The sequence below is a fragment of the Trachemys scripta genome, chromosome 8 (genome assembly GCF_013100865.1).
Source record: "Trachemys scripta elegans isolate TJP31775 chromosome 8, CAS_Tse_1.0, whole genome shotgun sequence".
NCBI lineage: Eukaryota > Metazoa > Chordata > Testudines > Emydidae > Trachemys > Trachemys scripta.
Genome location: NC_048305.1, coordinates 48,441,884 through 48,461,216, shown reverse-complemented (window position 1 = coordinate 48,461,216; position 19,333 = coordinate 48,441,884). Strand labels below are relative to the sequence as shown.

Here is a 19,333-nt window from a genome sequence, read left to right as displayed (position 1 = left end):
TTTTAAAATAGGAACATCAAGCCAATATATAAACTAAACTTTACGGAAACACCAAATACTCCCTCTGTATTGTGGTGTTTCATAACAGCCTTTAACATTTGATCTCAAGAAGCAAGAGCAGTATAACAATACTTTCGAATTCCATAGCACCTATTCAAGAATCAAAGAGCACTTCACAAACAATCAAGATGCACAACATTGCTAGGAGACTGGAAAGCAGTAAATTATACCATCTACAAGAGAAGACATCCTCAGCATATGAAAAAAGCTTCAAAAGGATAGTCTTGTGGTTAAGGCAACAGACAGGAACTCAGGAGATCTGGACGCAATTCTCCGCTCTGTCACAGATTTCCTTTATGACCAACCTGTGCCTCAGCTCTTTATATGTAAAATGGGCATAATAATAATTCCCTAACTCCTGTATATATTAAAGGTTTAGCTTTACATATTGTTTTTGCAGCCTAATTTATAAAAACCTTGTATGGTCAGATCAAGAAACAATCATACATATATTCCATCAACATGATATATTATGAACGCAGAGGGAAAATGTAATATTTTGCCCTAATAAGGTTGTTGATTAATCAAGATGATGTTTAGATTTGCTATCTTTAGTTTTGCAGGCTTCTCAAATTATCAGTACCTATTTATTATTTGCTAATAAATGTGACTAATAAATCATTTGGAACCTATTCCTGGTGGGTGTTGAGCACATGCAACTCTAATGCAACGTGTGAAACACTTTTCACATGCATGAAGGGGCTTCAGAGAATTATAAAGATCATTCCACTACAAGATTAACAGTACTGGCTGTCACGAATCACCTGTATACATTTAGATGAATGGGCATGTCTACACCTTTTACAGGAATGTGAATAGAAGATGTTCACAGTATGCTGCAGGCATTTTGTACAGTAAACTGAGGCTATGTTCTTCACAGTCCTTTTGTGTTTATGTCAGAATTAATCCCCTCAAAATATCATTAAAATCAAGAAAATAAATTTCTGTACAATTTTGCTACAATGTCCCTGATTTAATGTCCTCACTGGGATAGTAACACCAAGTAATACTTAGTCCCATTTGTTGTTCCATTCAATTAATAGTGTTCTTTTCTCTCTCATAGTGGCCCCAGCTCCAGGATATACACAGATATAGCTGTATAGCAGATATATACTGCTGCTTTCATGGATAAACATAGCTGGTTTTCTATCACCTACTGATACGAGACGTTCCTTTTGCATGATGTCATGCATAAGACGTGACATGAAACGAAAAGAAGTCAACAAGAGAACTAGCAAATAATGTTGTTGAAATATAGAAAAGCAACTTAAACAACATTATTCCCTGCATCCCCCAGCCTCCAAAAGAATACTGGATCAGGCCCCTAGGTGCATCATCACTCCTCATACTTCATCAATAAGAAGGTTTAAATCTCTATGCCTCTTTTTCCCCATCTGTAACACTGGGGAAGGGGAGGGAATTTCAAAGGCACAAACAGCAGTTAAGAACTTAAATGTATTGACTTCCGATGTGAATGAGCCCCCTAACTACCATCTGTGCCTCTGAGACTCTCCCCAAAATCAGGTATTCATCTCACCGTGATGCTGGATAATTTGTTCACATTTGCAAGGCAGTATGATGAGCCCAGGATGGGAGGTGCACTCAGATACCATCAGTACCCTCGAGACACAGGCAAGGCTCCAGCGTGACCCACTGTCTATTCCCAACCAGTCCAAACGGGGGGAGGAGGGGTCGGCAAACGGATGCTTTGGGAATTTTAAGGGATTACAATTGAAGATGGAAAGCCCCTCCCCTGCCCCCAGCCCCGACCCTGCACCTCGCCCCGTCATCCCCGGCACTCCCTCCCCACCAAGTCCCAGCCCCTAGGCCCGGCCCCCCGCCGTCCCTTGCGGAGGCCTGACCCCCTCGCTCGAACGGGGGGGGGGGCAGTCTTCCCCTGAAGGAGCCACCGCCTGGGAGGCTGTAGCCGGCGGAGGAGGGACCCGGACCCTCGCCCTGTCACTCACGGGCGCGGGGTCTGTGCCTGCGGGTGCTGCTGCTGCGGGTCCCGGAACAGCGAGTAACCAGCCCCCTCCGCCCGTCGGCTCCGCCAGCAGGACGCGGTCCGTTCTCCCCAGCCTTCCCCCCGGAACCGCAGCCGCGGACACCGCCGTTCCGGGCTCAAACCGGCCCGCCCCCTTTCCTCCCCCGGGGATGGGGGGTCAGGGGGCCCAATGGCGGGACCAGGCTGAAGGCAAACACCTGGCCGTCATGGCAGCGGACTGCGCTAGTATCGCCCTGAGTTATCACGGCACCACCATGAAGTGTCATGTAAAGCCTCCTGGCAGTGGGTCACCGACAAATAAGGTGGTTAGCAGTCCCTTATTACAAGGATGTCCTTTATTTTTTCATCTCTGAACAAGATCGGGAGTTATTGAGTGCTGCAAAAAGCAGCAAGAAATACCCCCACGCGAATGTAGGTGAGTACTGCTTATTATATTATTAATTATTATTATTTTATTTATTGATTATCATAATGTTGGGAGGATCAGTGGGGTGAGAGTGCTAAAAAACCAGTCCCTTATTTTTTGAAATGGCAACCCTACAGTCAAGTGTCACTGTGTCACGGCAACAGTCACCACCAAGTATTATAGTAATGGGTCACCTCCAAGTGTTACGGAAAAGTGTCATGGTAATAGGTCACCGCTAAGTCTCACTGTGTCATGGCAAAGCATCATGGCTACAGTTACCACCAAGTGGCATGGTAATGGGTCACTGTCAGGTTTCACTGTGTCATGGCAAAGTGTCATGATAAGAGGTCATTGTAAAGTGTCACTGTATCATGGCAATGGGTCACCACCAAGTATCATAGTGTCCTGGAGAAGCGTTCACCTCACAGCAATGCATCCCTCCATCATGGGAGTGTGTCATGGAGAAATAGTCAACCAAAGGGTCATAATGCCATAACAGAGCATCACCAGGCCACAGGAAAGCATCATAGCAAAGTAGCACCACATCACGGTGAAGTGTCACTGTATCATGATAAAGCATCACAGCGAACTGTTGTGGAGAAACATTCCAATGAAGCATCACCATGTTGGGGCAAAGCATAGCCATATCACGGTGAAGGGCCACCAACCCACAGTGCAAAATGTCACCAAATGTGGCTTAATGATTCAGCACTCCTGATGACAAGAATTCAGAATAATAAAATGCAGGGTCACATATTTTTTTAAACATTCAAAATGTGTAGGCATGTTCAGGCTACATTAGGATCCATAATTATGAAGCTTGGCACATTTTCACTTATTTAAAGTGGGAGGACCCTGGAAATTTTGGGGATAGGTGGGATTTCTTCCTGTTTGCTAGGTAAGAATTATTATCCCCATTTTGCGGATGAGGAAATGGAGGCATGGACAATTTACGTGACTGGCCCATGATCACACAGTGAGTTAGTGATAGAGCCAGATATAGAACTCAGGACTTAGTCCAACATTCCAGCACAATCCAGCAGCCTAAGTAAACCTGAACTAATAATATTTTACATTTCTAGAGCACCATTCCTCCCAAAGAATATCAAAGTACCCTACAAATTGCAACCTCTGCAACAAGTGTGTTGTGTTTTTTATTCTTTGCCTATCAGAATAACTCAAGATGCTCAGAATGACTCAAGACAATTAAATAAATGGAGATGTCCTATCTCCTAGAACTGGAAGGGACCTTGAAAGGTCATTGAGTCCAGCCCCCTGCCTTCACTAGCAGGAACAAGTACTGATTTTGCCCTAGATCCCTAAGTGGCCCCCTCAAGGATTGAACTCACAACGCTGGGTTTAGCAGGCCAATGCTCAAACCACTGAGCTATCCCTCCCCCAATTCCCTTCTCCACACCAGGCAATAACACTGATGAGAGAATAGCAGATTTGTGCTGGGTCAAAAATGAAAGAAGAGCAGTTGCAAGACCTCATCTCAGTGTACTTCAACTGGACTCTGATTCTGCAAAGACTTCTGCTCCTTCCAAGCATGACAACCCATTTCAAAACAAATGTGGGGCAGATCATTCGGCCCTTATCAGCTCAATGAGTGATGATCAATTATTATATCAGTTTCACTAGGCTCTGGGAATTCACTGTGCATTGATGTGAATAAACAGAATTTCCTGGAGATTAGAGCAGGAAACTGGGAGTCAGGATTCCTGGATTCTGTTCCTGGTTTAGAGCCCTGATTTGCTGTATGGTCTTGGGCAAGTCATTAAATTGCTTTGTGCCTCGGTTTCCCCAGCCTGTAAAATGGAGCTAGTATAACATGATCTCACAGGAAAGACTGTCACCCAATTATTGTCAGGATTATATAGCTTTTCACAAGGCATCCTGCAATTACAGGTTCCTATGGGTCCTGAACTCACTTTTGGGATCTGTGAAACATTATTCCTTTGCATCTCCAGGTGCTAAGGTAGCATCACAATCTTATGATTCATCCCCAGTGTAGCAATTTTGTCTTGGTAGTGGGATGGTTGTGAGGTTTAATCAATGTTTGCATAGTGCTTTGTGATCCCCTGATGAGGCAACTTAAGAATGCAAAGTGCTATCTTGTTAGAATTGCATTGCAAACTCAGCATCTCCTTAATTTCTTAAATAAACGGAGTGGATTCAACTCCCTTCCTTTTTGATGCGTTACAGTCTCTTGGAGAAAAAAAACGACGAGTCCTTGTGGCAAACCTTGTGGGAGGTTTGATTGTGACATTTATATATCACTCTGCCTAGGGTGAGTTCTGCTCCACCACAGAAGTTGCTCTGGAAGCCCCCAGTGTGCAGATGCTGCACTATGCTGAGGAAACTGTGGTGTGTTCTTTTTTTTTTTTTTTTTTGCCATCAGCCAACGCTACTCCCCGTCCTCTCCTCCCCATCATTGCTTTTGGCATGTTTTGCGTATCAAGTGGGTAGTGGGAGGGAGCAGTCTGTGTGCTGTAGGGATTGTGATTGCACCCAGACACTGTGGGAAGGGGCAAAAGGAGAGAAACTTCATGTGTCCTACAACCCTCTTGCTCACCTGGGTCCGAGCCAAAGTCCACTAAAGTTAACTTCAGTTCAATTCAAGGAGACTTTATTGGCATGAAAAGCTATGCAAGTAGTGTCAAAATGTTTTATAAAAAAGATCCCTCAGGTATCTGTTGGGGCAGGTACAACCCACCCAGGATTGGGGCCACACTGTGTTGGGGCTGGATCCCTTGCATCCATTGCTCATTACTGTCCATTCCCAATCAGGTGGCAGGTTGCTATGTGGTGTGCTGCCATTCCTTTTCTTGAGACAAGTGAGTGAGGTAGTATCTTTTATTGGACCAACTTCTCTGGTTGAGAACAGAAGTTGGTCCAATAAAAGATATTACCTCATCCTCCTTGACTCAGGAAAAGGAATGGCAGCACACCACAACCACACTGCATATCCCTTTTCTTGTTCTAGGGCCAGGCACAGTGGAAAGACTTCCATTCACTTGCAGTCAGGTCGCTGCTTAGTGGCTATGCACAGTCTGGTCCAAAATCTTGTGTGACTCCCAGAGACATCACTGACCTGAGAAGAATTTTAAAGACAGCTCACTGACATGATACCAAGGGTTTGCAAATGGCTTTTAAATCCCTTCCCTAAAAATTACAGTGTCAGGAGATGCAGGCTGGCATCAGAAGGCTTTGATGATTCCTCCAGCCATATTCACCAGTGATTTCCCTCTCATTTCCAGACTTAGTGGCATTGTGCACCCGTGAACTCTTGGCAGCAGGCCTTGTCCCCCAGCTGGCTGGGCGGGGCCATTCCATGATGTCAACCTTCCCTGGAATCCGGAGGAGAGTGACGGTGGCACACAGAGAACTGTTGCTATAGCAACAGCAGAAGCTGTCTGCATCGGTGTTGGCCAGGCAGGGCCAGGAATAGCTTTCTTGGGACTTGGAGGTGAGGACACCCCCGCTGTGCACAGGTTTGTGTGAGCCCTAGAGGGGCCATGGGGCCCTAATTGTGTCTTGTTCAGTGTGGTCATTTAGGGCCTGATCCTGAGAATCTGCACTAGGGAGCTGTGGGACGTGGCAGGTGTGGTGCTTGTTGTCCCACAGCAGCCTGAGTCCAGTTGGGAGCCACTAAGAAGCATTTGAGCAGAGAACAATGAAGTTACATGCACGAATCCAGTGCAGCGGGCCCCTGTCTTGTGAGCTTCGATGCCACTGTGCAGGGGGCTTCCCCTTGGCAGCTGGCCCTTTGTCCTATGTTTTTCAACACAGTTACCCTGAAAACTGTGTGAGTATGGTACCTGCAGCTCCCACTGGGATCAGTGAGACTGGGGCACCCAGCACCAGTCAGGATCAGGTCCTTCTATGACAAATCCTCTCTAACATGGCTTTTCTTCTTAAATGTTTGTGAAAATGGCACTTTCCCACGGGCTGGAGAGAGAAGTAGCCTCACAGTAAGAATGTATTTGCCCTCTCATGAGAAAACAGAAACAAAATGGTTCCTGTCAGCTTAAATGACGTTGGGCCTGATGCAATTTCCAGGTATGGACCCTTTCTCCTGTGCAGAGCCCCACTGACTTCACTGGGGCACCGCGTAATCCTCTGTCCTGAATTAACTGAGTTAGGCCCTGATCCTGGGAAAATACATACCAAACTGTCCCTAGAAAGTCCCTCTCTTATGGAGTACATAGATATTCAAGTCCCCTGTGTTTTTGTTCCTTAATCTCTAAGTGTCTGTGTATTTTAAATCTGTGGATAAGTGCTTTTGTGATCAAATGAAAATAAATAATGGCTATACAAATATATATAATATATACATATATATATATATGTATTTTACGGCTGTCAAATGATTAAAAAAATAATTGCAATTAATCATGAGATAAAAATATTTGCAATTAATCACAGTTTTAAACACACTGTTAATAATAGAATACTAATTTAAATATATTATAAATATTTTTGGATGTTTTTCTACGTTTTCAAATATTGATTTCAGTTACAACATAGAATACAAAGTGTACAGTGCTCACTTTATATTATTTGATTACAAATATTTGCCATGTAAAAAAGATAAAAGAAAAAGTATTTTTCAATTCACTTCATACAAGTGTTGTACTGCAATCTCTTTATCGTGAAAGTGCAACTTACAAATGTAGATTTTTTTTTTTTTACATAACTGTACTTAAAAACAAAAGTCCACTTCTTCTTCAGTCAATTGGTAAGACAAACAAATTTGTTTACATTGACAGGAGATAATGCTGCCTGCTTCTTATTATAATGTCACCTGAAAGTAAGAACAGACGTTCGCATGGCACTGTTGTAGCCGGCGTTGCAAGATATTTCCGTGCCAGATGCTAAACATTTGTATGCCCCTTCATGCTTGTACCTCCGTTCCAGAGGACATGCTTCCATGCTGATGATTAAAAGAAATGTGTTCATTTCTGTTGGTGGCATCTGACTCAGATGATGCAAATGAAGGTGCATTGGTCTGCACTGCTTTGGATCATTATTTTTTTTACTGTGCAAATATTTGTAATAAAAAATAATATAAAGTGAGCACTGTACATTTTGTATTCCATGTTGTAATCAAAATCAAAATATTTGAAAATGTAGAAAAACATCCAAAATATTTATAATAAATTTAAATAGGTATTCCATTATTGTTTAACAGTGTGATTAAAACTGTGATTAATCACTATTTTTTAATTTAGTTAATGTGTTTTGTCTTAATCGCTTGTGTTAACTACAATTAATTGACAGTCCATATACATACAAAAAACATAGTGTGCCCAATTTCAATGGGATTAAAAACTATGTCCCTATCCCCCAACCAATATCACTGTTGCTAGCTTCCTCGGGCTGTAATTAATTGCCTCACAACAACCTTGTAAATTTACATTATTATCCCCAGTTTACCAGTGGTGAAACCAACACATGGAGAAGTTATGTGACTTTTCTGAGGTCATACAGGGCCTCATACGTCTACTGAAATCAATGGGAGTTTTTCCATTGATTTCAATGGGTGATGGAGCAAGCCCATTGCTAATAAGTGACAAAGCAAGGTCTAGAACCCAGCAATCCCAACTTTCAGTGGTCTACTCTAATAATTAGTCTTGCAGACTCCCTAACAGCTGCAAGAGAATAGGAGCCCATGATCTCCAATACCAAAATAATTATCCTTCTCCAGCAGCCCAGTAAAAAGTAAAACTGCGAATTGCTATGTTTCACTTTAGCCAGCAGGAGGAGCCAGTAATGGGATGAATATACACTACAGTAATGGAAATAAATTGACACTGGGCAGAAAAATCACATTTGAAATCTTTATGTAAGGGCTACTGAGTTCAAAAAAAGTTCATTGTCTTGCTCATACCAAGCTCTGCATGATGTATAAACTCATGAAAATCTGTCTTAATTTATCACAATGATCTGCACTTAATGTGGTCGCTAGTTAATTTGATCTGCTCTGCCTGAGTTAGGTGGCAAGCCCTTTTAAACACTACATTCTGCAAAACTGGCATGCGCATTGGTAACAGTATTGCCAGCCCCAAAATTCAAAACTCATGAGTCTGACTCACACAAATCACAAAATTGGCTTTAAAATAATGAGATTAAAAAAAAATAGTAAATGTTGGGTTCTTGGTTTTTGCCTTCTGGGGTTTGAGTCATTAGGGTTGACATTTTCCAGCTGTACTCTGCAGCCACAAGGCACGAAGTGTACTTTGTTTTTTAAATGAAAGTTGAGATTCTCATGCAATATCATGGTTCCAACAGCTGGGGCTTTAAGAAAAATCACAAGACCCACAATAAAATAATGAGAGTTGGCCACACTGTAAATAAAAAGAATACATTCATATCAGGGAGGGTCATTGGTGAATATTGGATGTGCCCCATTCTATTTCAGAAAAGACCCAGGTTACAATCCTGATGAATATATATACGGGCAAACCACAAAACCAATCAGCTGCTTTAAAGGATTCCATACTGTTCCTCCTTTTTTGGCAGACATTGCTCTAGAGACAATGGAGCTAGTAGAAGCAACACAGCCAGCAGATACAGGGGAGCCTAAGGAGCCAGAGTATTCTAACCCTCTCCTGAGGCCTGCTCTCACTGGAGATGTGGAGGGTGTGCAGCAGATTTTTGCCGACCCAGAAGACCCTGATGGTGAAAAGGCCATGCAACTTCTCATGGAAAAGGACATCGTAGGGAGAGACCTACTATATACAACCAGCATGGCCGGACAGAGTGCAGTCATCAGAGCACTGGCAAAATACGGAGTGGTCATGAAGGATAAAACAGCCAGAGGTATGCTGCTGACGGCAGTGGGCAATGGATTGGGCCCCACACCTGCTCACTCCGGCCATGACCCAGTTCCCATCCAAGCCAACGCATTGACTTCATTGGTGCAGGATCAGCACTTCTGCTCCTTCAAGCTTATCCTGACTTCTCTGAATTCACATTCACATTCACTTACTCCTTCCACTCTCCACTCTGCTTCTGTGAAGCTTGATCCAAGCACCACCAAAGTAAAGGGAGCCTTTCCATTGACTTCACTAGGCTTTGGATCTGACCCTAGATTCCCATGTGGCTTTATACTCACCTCCTCTCCATGCTCACTCACTCCCCCTATCTTGGCCTCTCCTCTGTTCCCTTCCTGAAATTATCCACTGTTAGAAATTGATCTTTCTGTTCTGTTGTCCCAGCTGCTTGCTCACCTCTCACTTCCTGCAACCTAAATTCTCTAACCCACTTGCTGCAAAACTTCCCTTTCCTCTGTCGTACCACTGATTCCAGACTCCACATGCCTTTCCCCTCCCCTCCATGGCTGGCTCCTTCCCTGTAGATTTTGTCTGAGGATTGCCCTTGGCCACAATTTTCTCCCTGCCCTCACTATGCTGTGCAGCACTGGTTAGTTGCTGACCTCCCCTCCAGTGGCGGCTGCATTACAGGGGGTTTCACATGTACTTAGCACTTTGGGAAGAAAGTTGCTCTGAAAATGCAAAGTATTATTAGCTGGCATTTGACCCCCAGCAAGATACCTCTCCCTTTGGTTCTGATGACTTCGCTGTCATCCCCCAGGTTACACACTCCTCCACTGTGCTGCGGCCTGGGGCCAGCTGGAGACTTTGAAAACTCTGGTAGAACTGGAAGCTGATATTCTAGCGACGAACTTCCGGGGTGAAAAGGCCCGAGATATAGCCAACCGTTATGCACAGACAGACTGCATCGAATTCCTGGACTGGGCAGGTGAGACTGGTAATGCCCAGCTACACAGGGGAGGTTGTGATCACCATGGGTTAGAGCCTCAGCTGGTGAAAATCCATCAGAGCTCCATTGGAGTGAATGAAACTATGCTGATTTACACCAGCTGAAGATCTGACCCCCATGTCTGTAGGTCAAATGAATTTTAAATACTACTCTAGGCCTGACCTGTAAGGTGATTGATCCAACAACAAATGCAGCTCCTAAGGTGAGAGCTGCACCAGTAACTCTGTGAGTGGATCCTTGGTGCCCATGCCCTAAGGAAAGTCCTGGATAGCAGAAATGTAAAGCATCAGGCTGAGGTTCTCTGGTCCTGCTAAGCGATGCTCAGTGCAGGACCAGAGGAAAAGGGACAAAGCTGGTTTACCCTGTCCATGTAGCTCCCTGACATGCAGAGTGGTCAGGGAGCAGTTTGGCCTCTGGTGTGACCCAGCAGCTACAGCCCTAAGGGGCCATTCTAGCAGCCAGGGGTTGCTGGACACAGTGGTTCTCCAGTCATGCCCCCGTTCCTTGGCCATGCCCACTGTGCTGGAGGAGCTGATGTACAGCACTTATTCTGGTTCCATGCCATATGGGAATTCACCTTTGGCTAGAGGAGTCCCAACTATCTGGAATAAGGCAGCTTTCCAGCTGCCTTGCATTGAGGGAGTGGCTCAAAGCAACTAGATCACAGGAGAGAACTGGGGCTTCTTTCAGCCTAGTACAACGTTATTTTACTGACATTCCAAATTCAAACTGCCGTCACCACGCTTCTGAAAGATTTTTTTTTAATAGTCCCTCTTTCTCCCCTCCTCCTTCCCCACCTTGTCCATGGGAACATCGACAGCATTCAACTCTCAAACTGTCATAGTTAGATAAACGTTCAGACAAACAGACATAGACTTCAGATTGGCTCTATCCTTGTCCTTCCCACTCTCCTGTCTTCGCAACATCGTAGCAAAGAATATGGATAAACAATTATTAGAGCACAAAAATATGATTGTTGTCCAAGGAGGAGTCCTTTCCCTTATACTTCCTGCATTATGGTATCCATGCTGGAGCTGTGGCAGGATGGACAAATAGGGAAGATCTCTTCATCCTTAATTTCTTCTTCCTTCCTCTTCTTACTTAAGTTCTGGTGCCTGGCTTTATTCCTATGATGGTGGCATACATCCTTTAGGTATTTCATCATGATAGACGTGTTTGCCACCAGCCTGCAGAGCATTTTGTCCACGTTGCAGGTGCACTCAGCATGAAATTCTGTCGTGACAAAAGCAGAAGAGGTCTCCACGGACACCTGGAAAGACAAAGCAGATGACATTGTGACAGTAATTCTTTTCATCGAGAGCCAAAAGCCATCAGCCTGGATTTCTTACTTACCAATTCAAGAGTCTGCAGGCCAGATCTTCAGACGGTGTAAGTCACCTCCACTGACTTCAGTGGAGCTATGCTGATTTACACCAGCCTGGGGATCTGGCCCATGGACTTGCGCAGAACTACTCTTCGTTACCCTAGCTGGGGATCTGGCCCATGGACTTCAATGGAGGTATGCTGATTTACACCAGCCTGGGGATCTGGTCCAGTCTGTTGTTCTCCAGAGATTTACTTTCTGCAGGTCGTTATAAGAAAACTTCAGACTTATCCTCCCATCCACCTGCTAAGGCTCCCACTGGGTTCTATCCTGGCTGTTACAGTACTTTCAAATGTCTCCGTTGCCCATTTTAGGGCTTAAATCAATCTCTAACTCTTAGGGACTAGGATGAGACCTTCTTGGGGGCAGACCACCCCTACATCTGCCTATAGGGGGTTTCTTGCACTTTTCTCGGAAGTGTCTGGTTTTGCTAGAGACAGGACACTGGGCTAGATGATCACAAATCTGAGCCAGTCTGGCTGTTCCTATGTTATGTTCATGGTGCATGAGAGAAATTCTTGAGTGAGCCCATGCTACAGAGTCCTTTGCTGTTAGGTTCAGTCCTCAGAATAGCAATTCAGTTTAAAACGATGAGGCCCAGTTGACCTGTCCCTTTAAAATCAGCCCTTTCCTCTTTAATGGATCATGGAGAGGTTTCCAGTCTCTTGGAACAGTGCTGAAGAGGGAGCCAGAGCGTTTTAAATGATCAACAAGTCATGTTTCTTAAGCATCTTCTAGAGACTGCTGACAAAGGGTCTAATCCTGGGCCTGCTGATGTCAACGGCAAAACTCCTCTTTTCATCGGTGTGAGCAGGACTGAGCTGTAAGGGCCACTTCCTGATGCACTTACGCTGAGCTGTACCTTGCTTTGTGAATAGTCCCATTGACATACAGCACTCTGCCCCAAAAGCACCAGGGCCCAGGTCCTCAAAGGTATCTAGGCTCCTAATTTCCATTGATTTCAGTGGAAGTTAGGAGCTAAAATACTTGGCGGACTTGGGCCAAGATCTGACTCCATCTGAAAGCCCAGGTGCAAGTATGTTGCCTCACTGAGGGCGTGTGTGCTCTGAGTACAGATGGCAGCCCTGCCACGTGGGTGAGCCGGAGCAAATCCTTGGACTTGGATTAATTTGGAAAGCTCAGTGTTTGCAGCAGCAAGGCCCCAGGCATCGACTGTTTGATGATCACCGAATGTTTGGAGTGTTACCCCCTCTCATCTCTCCGCTGCTCCTTTCCTTACCTCTTTGGATTCAGAGAGCACCATTCGGTAACCCTAATCCAGTGGTTCTCAACCAGGAGTCCCCTGGGGGCCCTGGGCAGGTTTCAGGGGGTCTGCCAAGCATGGCCAGTGCTAGACTTGCTAGGGCCCAGGACAGAAAGCCAAAGCCCCGCCATGCAGGACTGCAGCCTGGGGTCCCGAGCTCTACCACCAGGGGCTGAAGCCGAAGCCTGAGCAACTTAGCTTCCCGGTGCCCCCTGTGGCATAGGGCCCCAGGCAATTGCCCTTCTTGTTACCCCTTAACTTGGTGGTAGCTTTTAGATGCAGAAAAACAGTTGTTGTGGCACAGGTGGGTTGTGGAGTCTTTATAGCATTCTGGGGGGCCTCAGAAAGAGAAAGATTGAGAACCACTAACCGACACTGTAAGCTCTCTGGGGCAGGGACTATTTTTGTTTTACTACTGTCTGTACAGCACCGACCACCATGGGACCCTGATCCTTTACTGGGGTCCATAAGTGCTACTCTAATACAAATAATAGTAATAGCATAAGGGTGGGCTTTCCCTAGATCTCTGGCCATACCCAGAGGGCTCCCACCTCCTCCAGGAAATGGGACTCAAGTCTCAGGGATGATCCAAGCCAAAGCGGTGGGTGCTATCCTGGGCTGGTTGCTATTTCCCACATTTAAGTGCCTTGGCTCTAGCTGTTCATAGCCTCTAGCTGTATCATGGCACAAAACTCTAAAGCTGACAACCGCCTGTGGCCAACACAGGATATTTCAACACCTAAATAAGTGGTCTGACTTCCCAAAGTGACAAGCACACAGCAGAGCCCCTGGAGAGATGGGTACCATCAATGGGAGATCTTGAGTGCTCGGTATTATTGACAATCAGGCCACTTTCTGAGGTGCCCAAATATGGACTTAGCTTTAGTCTCCTATTTCTGAACCTCTTGGCCTTGGTGTCTTCAATGGCGCCTCAAAATGGAGGCACCCAAAATTAGCAGACACCTTTGAAAAGTTAGGCTTAAGTGACTTGCCCAAGGCCACCAAGTGAATCAGTAGCAGAGTTAGTCAATTTCCAGTCCCATGCTCTAATCTAATCTGCACCGTTCCTACCTTGCTCATTTACATCATTTACCTTCTTCTGCGGTCTTCTCAATTTGCTCCATAGACAGCGTACACATAAGCCCCCTAGGAAGAAAAGTATAATTTTGCAGCTGACATACAAAACCTCGAAGCATCCTTTGGCTATTTCCAGGTGAGTAAAGCAGTGAGACAGTTGGTCCAGAGGGTAGGGCAGGCAGTTAGATTGAAGTGGAGTTCCAAGCTGCAGTTGCTCCAGATCCTCTGGAAGAATTTCCCATCCAACTCTGACCCAGCTTGGGCGATCACAATGGCAGAGGCTGTCTTGGAACAAGAAGGCAATCCAGATAGGAAAGACTAGGGAGACACCTCGGACAAACATTGTCTTGTTTTTTTAAGAGGAAAGGTCTACAGTGACTTGATCGTCAGCATGTACCAACTGCAGCCAGAGATCCAGCAGCAAATAGCCTTTAGAGTTCATACTGTAGTGCCTTGGATGGATTTTAAGCAAATGAACCACTCCACCCTGGCGTTTCGTGGCTTGGGACCAAGCTCCAGTCCTGAGTGCCAGAGAAGTTGTTGGCTGGTGACATCATCAGCCAGTGGCGTTTGCTTTCAAGAAAGATATTGTGATGTCATAAGGATCTCAAAGCTTTTTTCAGTGGGCACCATAAGAAGTTAAAGATATAAGCAGCCTAACATGGTCTAGCAGCTAGAGTGGGGAAGGGGGAGTTAGAAAGATTGACTTCTAATCCCAGCTCTGTAACTGATTTAGCTGCTCTGTGACTCAGTTCCCCATTGGTAAAATGGAGATAATATTGACCCGTTTTGTACAGTGCTTTGAAATCCACAGATGAAAGGAGCGATATAAGTGCAAACTATTATTAATACAGATGTGTGACTTGCTAAGGACGCTGTTCTAGTACAGCCAGTTATATTTATGGAACTAGGTAACATGAGAAACCTGGTGTCATTGAGTGGTTGTGAACCCCTTGTGCACACAACTAGTCCCATTGAAGTCACAGCTCCTCCTGTGAGTAACTGCTCTGTTGTGAGTCAGGGGTTCACAGTCTGGCCCCCCAATGACTTGGTCAGGGCAGTGCTCTGCATTGTGCTCTTTCTAATATACACAGTTTTGCCAATGACTGACCCCTCAGGTTTGCAGCCTACAAAGATGATCCTTAGTGTAGGTGTGACCCTGTGGGAGGCTGAGCTCTTGGGACTTCCCTTGAAGTCCAGGGGAACGAGGGGCACCCACCACCTCACAGGAGCAGGCCCATCATTTCTAATCCTTAGCTGGCATAAATTGGCATTGAAGGCAGTGATTTACACCAACTGAGGATCTGTCCTGTTGTGCCTAGTTTCCCAATCTGTAAAATAGGACAATAGACTTATCCACCTCTCAGGAGTATGATGAGGCTCCATTCGTTAATATTTATAAACCCCAAGGTCTTCCAAGGAAGGGCAAATAATTAGTACCTAAATAGCCTTAAAGCAGTCTGGATCAACATGGGACACAAGGCTGGTTCCTTTTGTGTAGCAGTCTGTCTCTCTATAAGCCCCTGCCTCGTTCTGTGAGTACTTCCCCATGACTAACCTTGTCTCTTCATCGTGTGTGTCCTGTTTCGCAGAAGCTAAGCAAGCTCTGCGGACGTTCATCGCCCACATCCAGGCAACGATTGCAGACCCAGAGAAGGTGCAGGGAAGGCTGAACAAGGAAGACAAGGTACAGTGCTGAGCTCTTATCAGGAGAACTGACCTATTCGCAATAAAGTTTAGAACTGCCTTCTTGATTCCATGTGGGGATATGTTTTCTGCTCACACCACTCTTTGCAGAATAAGAGGGGAGGAGACTACACTCAGCAGTGCTTGCAATGGGGAGCAGATCAGCGTATGAATGATAGTACTTTGATAGCCTGTTGGAGAAGGTGCTGGATAAACACAAAGGCTCAGATTGCAAAGGAATTTGGGTGTCTAACTCCCATGGATTTCAATGGGAGTTGGACACCTAAATCCCTTTGAGGATCTGAGCCCAAATGCTTTGCACATATGAATGAAGTCCTGTGCGAGGTGAGTGTTATCCCCATTTACAGATGGGGAAAGCGACCCGCGGAGAGGTGAAGTGGTTATTCCAAGGTTACACAGGGAGAATGGAGCCTACGCTCCTCCCTCCTGCACTAGCCCTTTCACTGCACTCTTAGCGCTGGATCGCTCGGCACCTTGTGTTGCTTTGCAGCATCTCCTGTAGCCCAACAGCATTTATGGGCTCTGAAGGGAGTCGCACCCAGTTCTCCTGAACCCAGAGGCACAGGAAGAGTGAGTATCCGGTTCTGGATGATATCTTGGGAGCTCCTGGCTCCCAGTCCTGTGCTCTGATCACTACACCATACCGCTCTCTTCAATTAACTGATATAAACTTAATCTATGTGCCTTATTTGTAACTCCTAACAGGAGAGGCCAGTTTCAGTTCAAGAAGGCCAATGTTGCATCCTCTCTTTTGTGGCTGGCAGAGGCAGGCATGTAAGAGATCATACGGGCAGTTTGACCCTGGGTTGCTATCTGGTCTTCTGATTGAACGAGAGGTGCCACTCGTAACCTCATCTAAAACGAAGTAATTAATTTTTGGAGGTCACCTTCTAAAGGTTAATGACCCTTGTCTCTTCTACAGAACATGTCTCTCAGCGCCTGTCGTGTAAAATGTGATTGGCTTGAGAACGCCAAGGAGCCCACCAGACAAGATTTCCTGGATCAGAAGCAGCAGCTGGAAGATATCATGCTTCCCATCTTCACAAAGCTGGCCACGCCCCGTGAGTATTGGGGCTACAGAGCTCAGAGTCTGACGGGCAGGATGAATCTGTTATATGATTATCAATATCTGTATATAATAATAATAATAATTTATAATAATTAATATACATTAATAAATTATTGAAAAATAAATTCAAATAGTCATAGCCACTGAATACAGGGTGGGCTCTTGAGTGACCATATAAATTAAAATGGCACATGTGTGTTGCCCTACACAACATAGTATATGGTATTTCTAGGACAAGATTACCTGAGGGTGTGCTGTGGCGGAAAGATTATGGGCCCAATTCTCTAGTCCTTTAGGGTAGCTTTGTGCTGGTCTCCACCCCTGCTGACTGGAAGGCGGGGAGGGATGGATGAACACCTCCGTCCTTGTGGGTACAGAAGGTGCTCAGACTCCAGGCAGACAGGTGCCATAACGGAATGCGGGTGGAGAGATGGGAACCTGCGATGTGGAGGAATGAATCTGAAGAGTTATTCGCTGTTGAGTTAGGAATGTGAGAAGGACACGCCAGAGGCCAGGGAACCTCCTAAGGATGCAGGGGGCTCTTTTCCTCCCACTGCCTTGGGAAATCCTGGATTTCCTTGCCCAAACGTATCTCATGCCCAATTATCCCTGGTTTGGATGCCCTCCCACTCCCCTGTAGCTCCCAAACCCCAGCAGTCCCTCAGTCACCCAGCCTCTTGACCCCTGCCACCCAAATTCTCCCCTTGGAGCCACACAAAACCCAAGGGCCAGCACCTCCAACTCATCACTACCTCCAACCAGAGCCCTCCCTAAGTGCTCCCACTCCCTGCTTCTCTCCTCTATTCAAATCCCTTGCTCTCCAGCCCAGGCCACAGGCTCTGCTTTCCTCAATAGCTGAGTTCCTTGACTGCCCTAATCTTCCCACTCAGTCCCCACGTCCTGGTTAGTCTTTTCCCAGTCATCTTCCGTCATGAGAATGAAGCCAGAGAAGACTGTAAAGCAGAAGGGGTGGGGAAGCAAGTGATGGGGAAGAGACCCTGCAAGCTCCAAGGGAGTCATTCTGCACGTGCCAGCTGTGCTAGGACTCCCTTCAGGGCCGGCTCCAGGTTTTTTGCCACCCCAAGCAAAAAAAATGTTGGCTGCCCCCCGTCCCAGCCCTGGGCTCCTCGCCGGACCCCCCTGTTCCCCCAGCCCTGGGCTCTTCCACCCCACCCACACCCTCTGCCACCCCAGCTTTGGGCTCCCTCATTCCCCCCCACCATTGCCCCACACACACACCTCCTGCCGCCCCAGCCCTGGGCTCTCTCCCCCCCCGACCTGCACTCTCCTTCCACCGCAGCCCTGGGTCACTGGTAACTCGCTCCCATGGCAGGTCATGCAGCAGGAATTTTAGATGTGCACAGAACACAGACAGGATTGATTCCCATATGGTTACAGAACTGCAGTAAAGTGGAACAAGTTTCAGCTTGTGTGATTGGAGGATATCTGGATGCATATTATAAGACTGTCCAACATAAATGAGGAAAAGTTGAGGTGCCTTTATTATTCTTTTGTTTCATTCTTTGTTTCTATGGGGAATTTGCCAATGCAATATCACTGTCTTCCTTTTAAACAAACAAACAAACAAACAAAAAAGGCAATGGCTGTTGAAAATACCAATTCCAGTCCTAATAACCACTGGGAAGCATTTCTTGCTCAATTTTATCCTACTTTTTCTACAGCAAGTTACAGTGGATCAGTATATTTGATTTGGGAGAAATGAAGTAACAGCTGCCCAAATTGAGCTTGAGCACTCCTGAATTTTGAGGTGTTCAAATCTGGAAGGCAGGTGCTGGGGGGAGCTGGGGGGAGAGGGCTGTGGCTCTGCGGGGGAACACGGCAGCATATATGCAGCAGTGTGTCTGGCGCTGCGTGGAGCCAGACACGCTGGTCTGAGTGGCCCGGTAAGGGGGCAGGAGGGTTGGATGGAGCGGAGGTTCGGGGGGGGGGCAGTCAGGGGACAGGCAGCGGTTGGATAGACATGGGAGTCCTGGGAGTTTGTCAGGGGACAGGTAGGGGGTGGGGGTCCTGGGGGAAGTTGGGGGGGGGTCTCAGGAAGGGGCAGTTGGGGACAAGGAGAAGGGAGGCTTAGATAGGGGGTGGGATCCTGGGGGGCAGTTAGGGGCAGGGGTCCCGGGAGGGGGTGATCAGGGGACAGTAGGGTTACCATTCGTCCGGATTTACCCGGACATGTCCTCCTTTTTGTGCTAAAAATAGCATCCGGGGGGAATTTGTAAATCACTCAAAATGTCCGGGATTTCTCCCCTCCCCTGGCAGAGCAGAGCGAGTGGCTGGGAGGGCTGCAGGAAAGTCACGGGCTGGACTCCGGAGCAGCTGTAGAGGAGCTCCTCCCCCCCTCCCTGCATTCTGAGCCGGCAGCTCCTCCTCCCCTGCAGCCCAATGTTCCGGTCCGGCAGCACTGTGCAGGGCCAGGGACTGTGTTGTGTGTTGTGTTGGGGAGCGCAGCCACGTGTCCGGCTCGCACAGAGCCCAACACCCTGTTCTGAGCAGCAGGGTAAGGGGGCCAGGGGGCAGGAGAAGGGGCAGGGAGGTTCTGGAGGGGGCAGTCAAGA

General features: G+C 46.5%; 3 protein-coding genes across 6 annotated transcripts in view; 1 reads left to right on the top strand and 2 right to left on the bottom strand.

Moving 5' to 3' along the window:
- Positions 1-2,151, bottom strand: part of KLHL20 (kelch like family member 20) — a 48,203-nt gene extending 46,052 nt beyond the window's left edge. For 2 of the 3 annotated variants that reach the window (XM_034778875.1, XM_034778877.1), the window contains exon 1: positions 2,028-2,151. The gene's annotated coding sequence lies outside the window, so the exon portion shown is untranslated. Of the gene's footprint in view, positions 1-1,597; positions 1,749-2,027 lie in introns of those variants that run through there. The other variant, XM_034778876.1, reaches the window with a different exon arrangement.
- A 4,228-nt stretch (positions 2,152-6,379) lies between these two features.
- ANKRD45 (ankyrin repeat domain 45) overlaps positions 6,380-19,333 on the top strand; it is a 30,073-nt gene continuing 17,119 nt past the window's right edge. For both annotated transcript variants that reach the window (XM_034778880.1, XM_034778879.1), the window contains exons 1-5: positions 6,380-6,533; positions 8,997-9,296; positions 10,071-10,238; positions 15,577-15,671; positions 16,614-16,752. In XM_034778880.1, the coding sequence (XP_034634771.1) occupies positions 6,506-6,533; positions 8,997-9,296; positions 10,071-10,238; positions 15,577-15,671; positions 16,614-16,752 (730 nt within the window). In that variant the 5' untranslated portion in view covers positions 6,380-6,505. The remainder of the gene's footprint in view (positions 6,534-8,996; positions 9,297-10,070; positions 10,239-15,576; positions 15,672-16,613; positions 16,753-19,333) is intronic.
- Positions 11,045-14,385, bottom strand: TEX50 (testis expressed 50). Its single transcript, XM_034778886.1, has 2 exons — positions 14,001-14,385; positions 11,045-11,529 (listed from the first exon to the last, which is right to left on the bottom strand). The coding sequence occupies exons 1-2, from the start codon at positions 14,325-14,327 to the stop codon at positions 11,260-11,262; spliced, it is 597 nt and encodes a 198-aa protein (XP_034634777.1). The 5' UTR covers positions 14,328-14,385; the 3' UTR covers positions 11,045-11,259.

What these genes read in the sequence shown, in the direction of transcription:
- TEX50 (XM_034778886.1), bottom strand. Translation starts at nt 14,327, where the DNA reads ATGTTTGTCCGAGGTGTCTCCCTAGTCTTTCCTATCTGGATTGCCTTC. An exon ending in TGAGAAGACCGCAGAAGAAG is followed by an intron (nt 11,530 to 14,000) that starts GTAAATGATGTA and finishes TTGTCTTTCCAG; the next exon opens with GTGTCCGTGGAGACCTCTTC.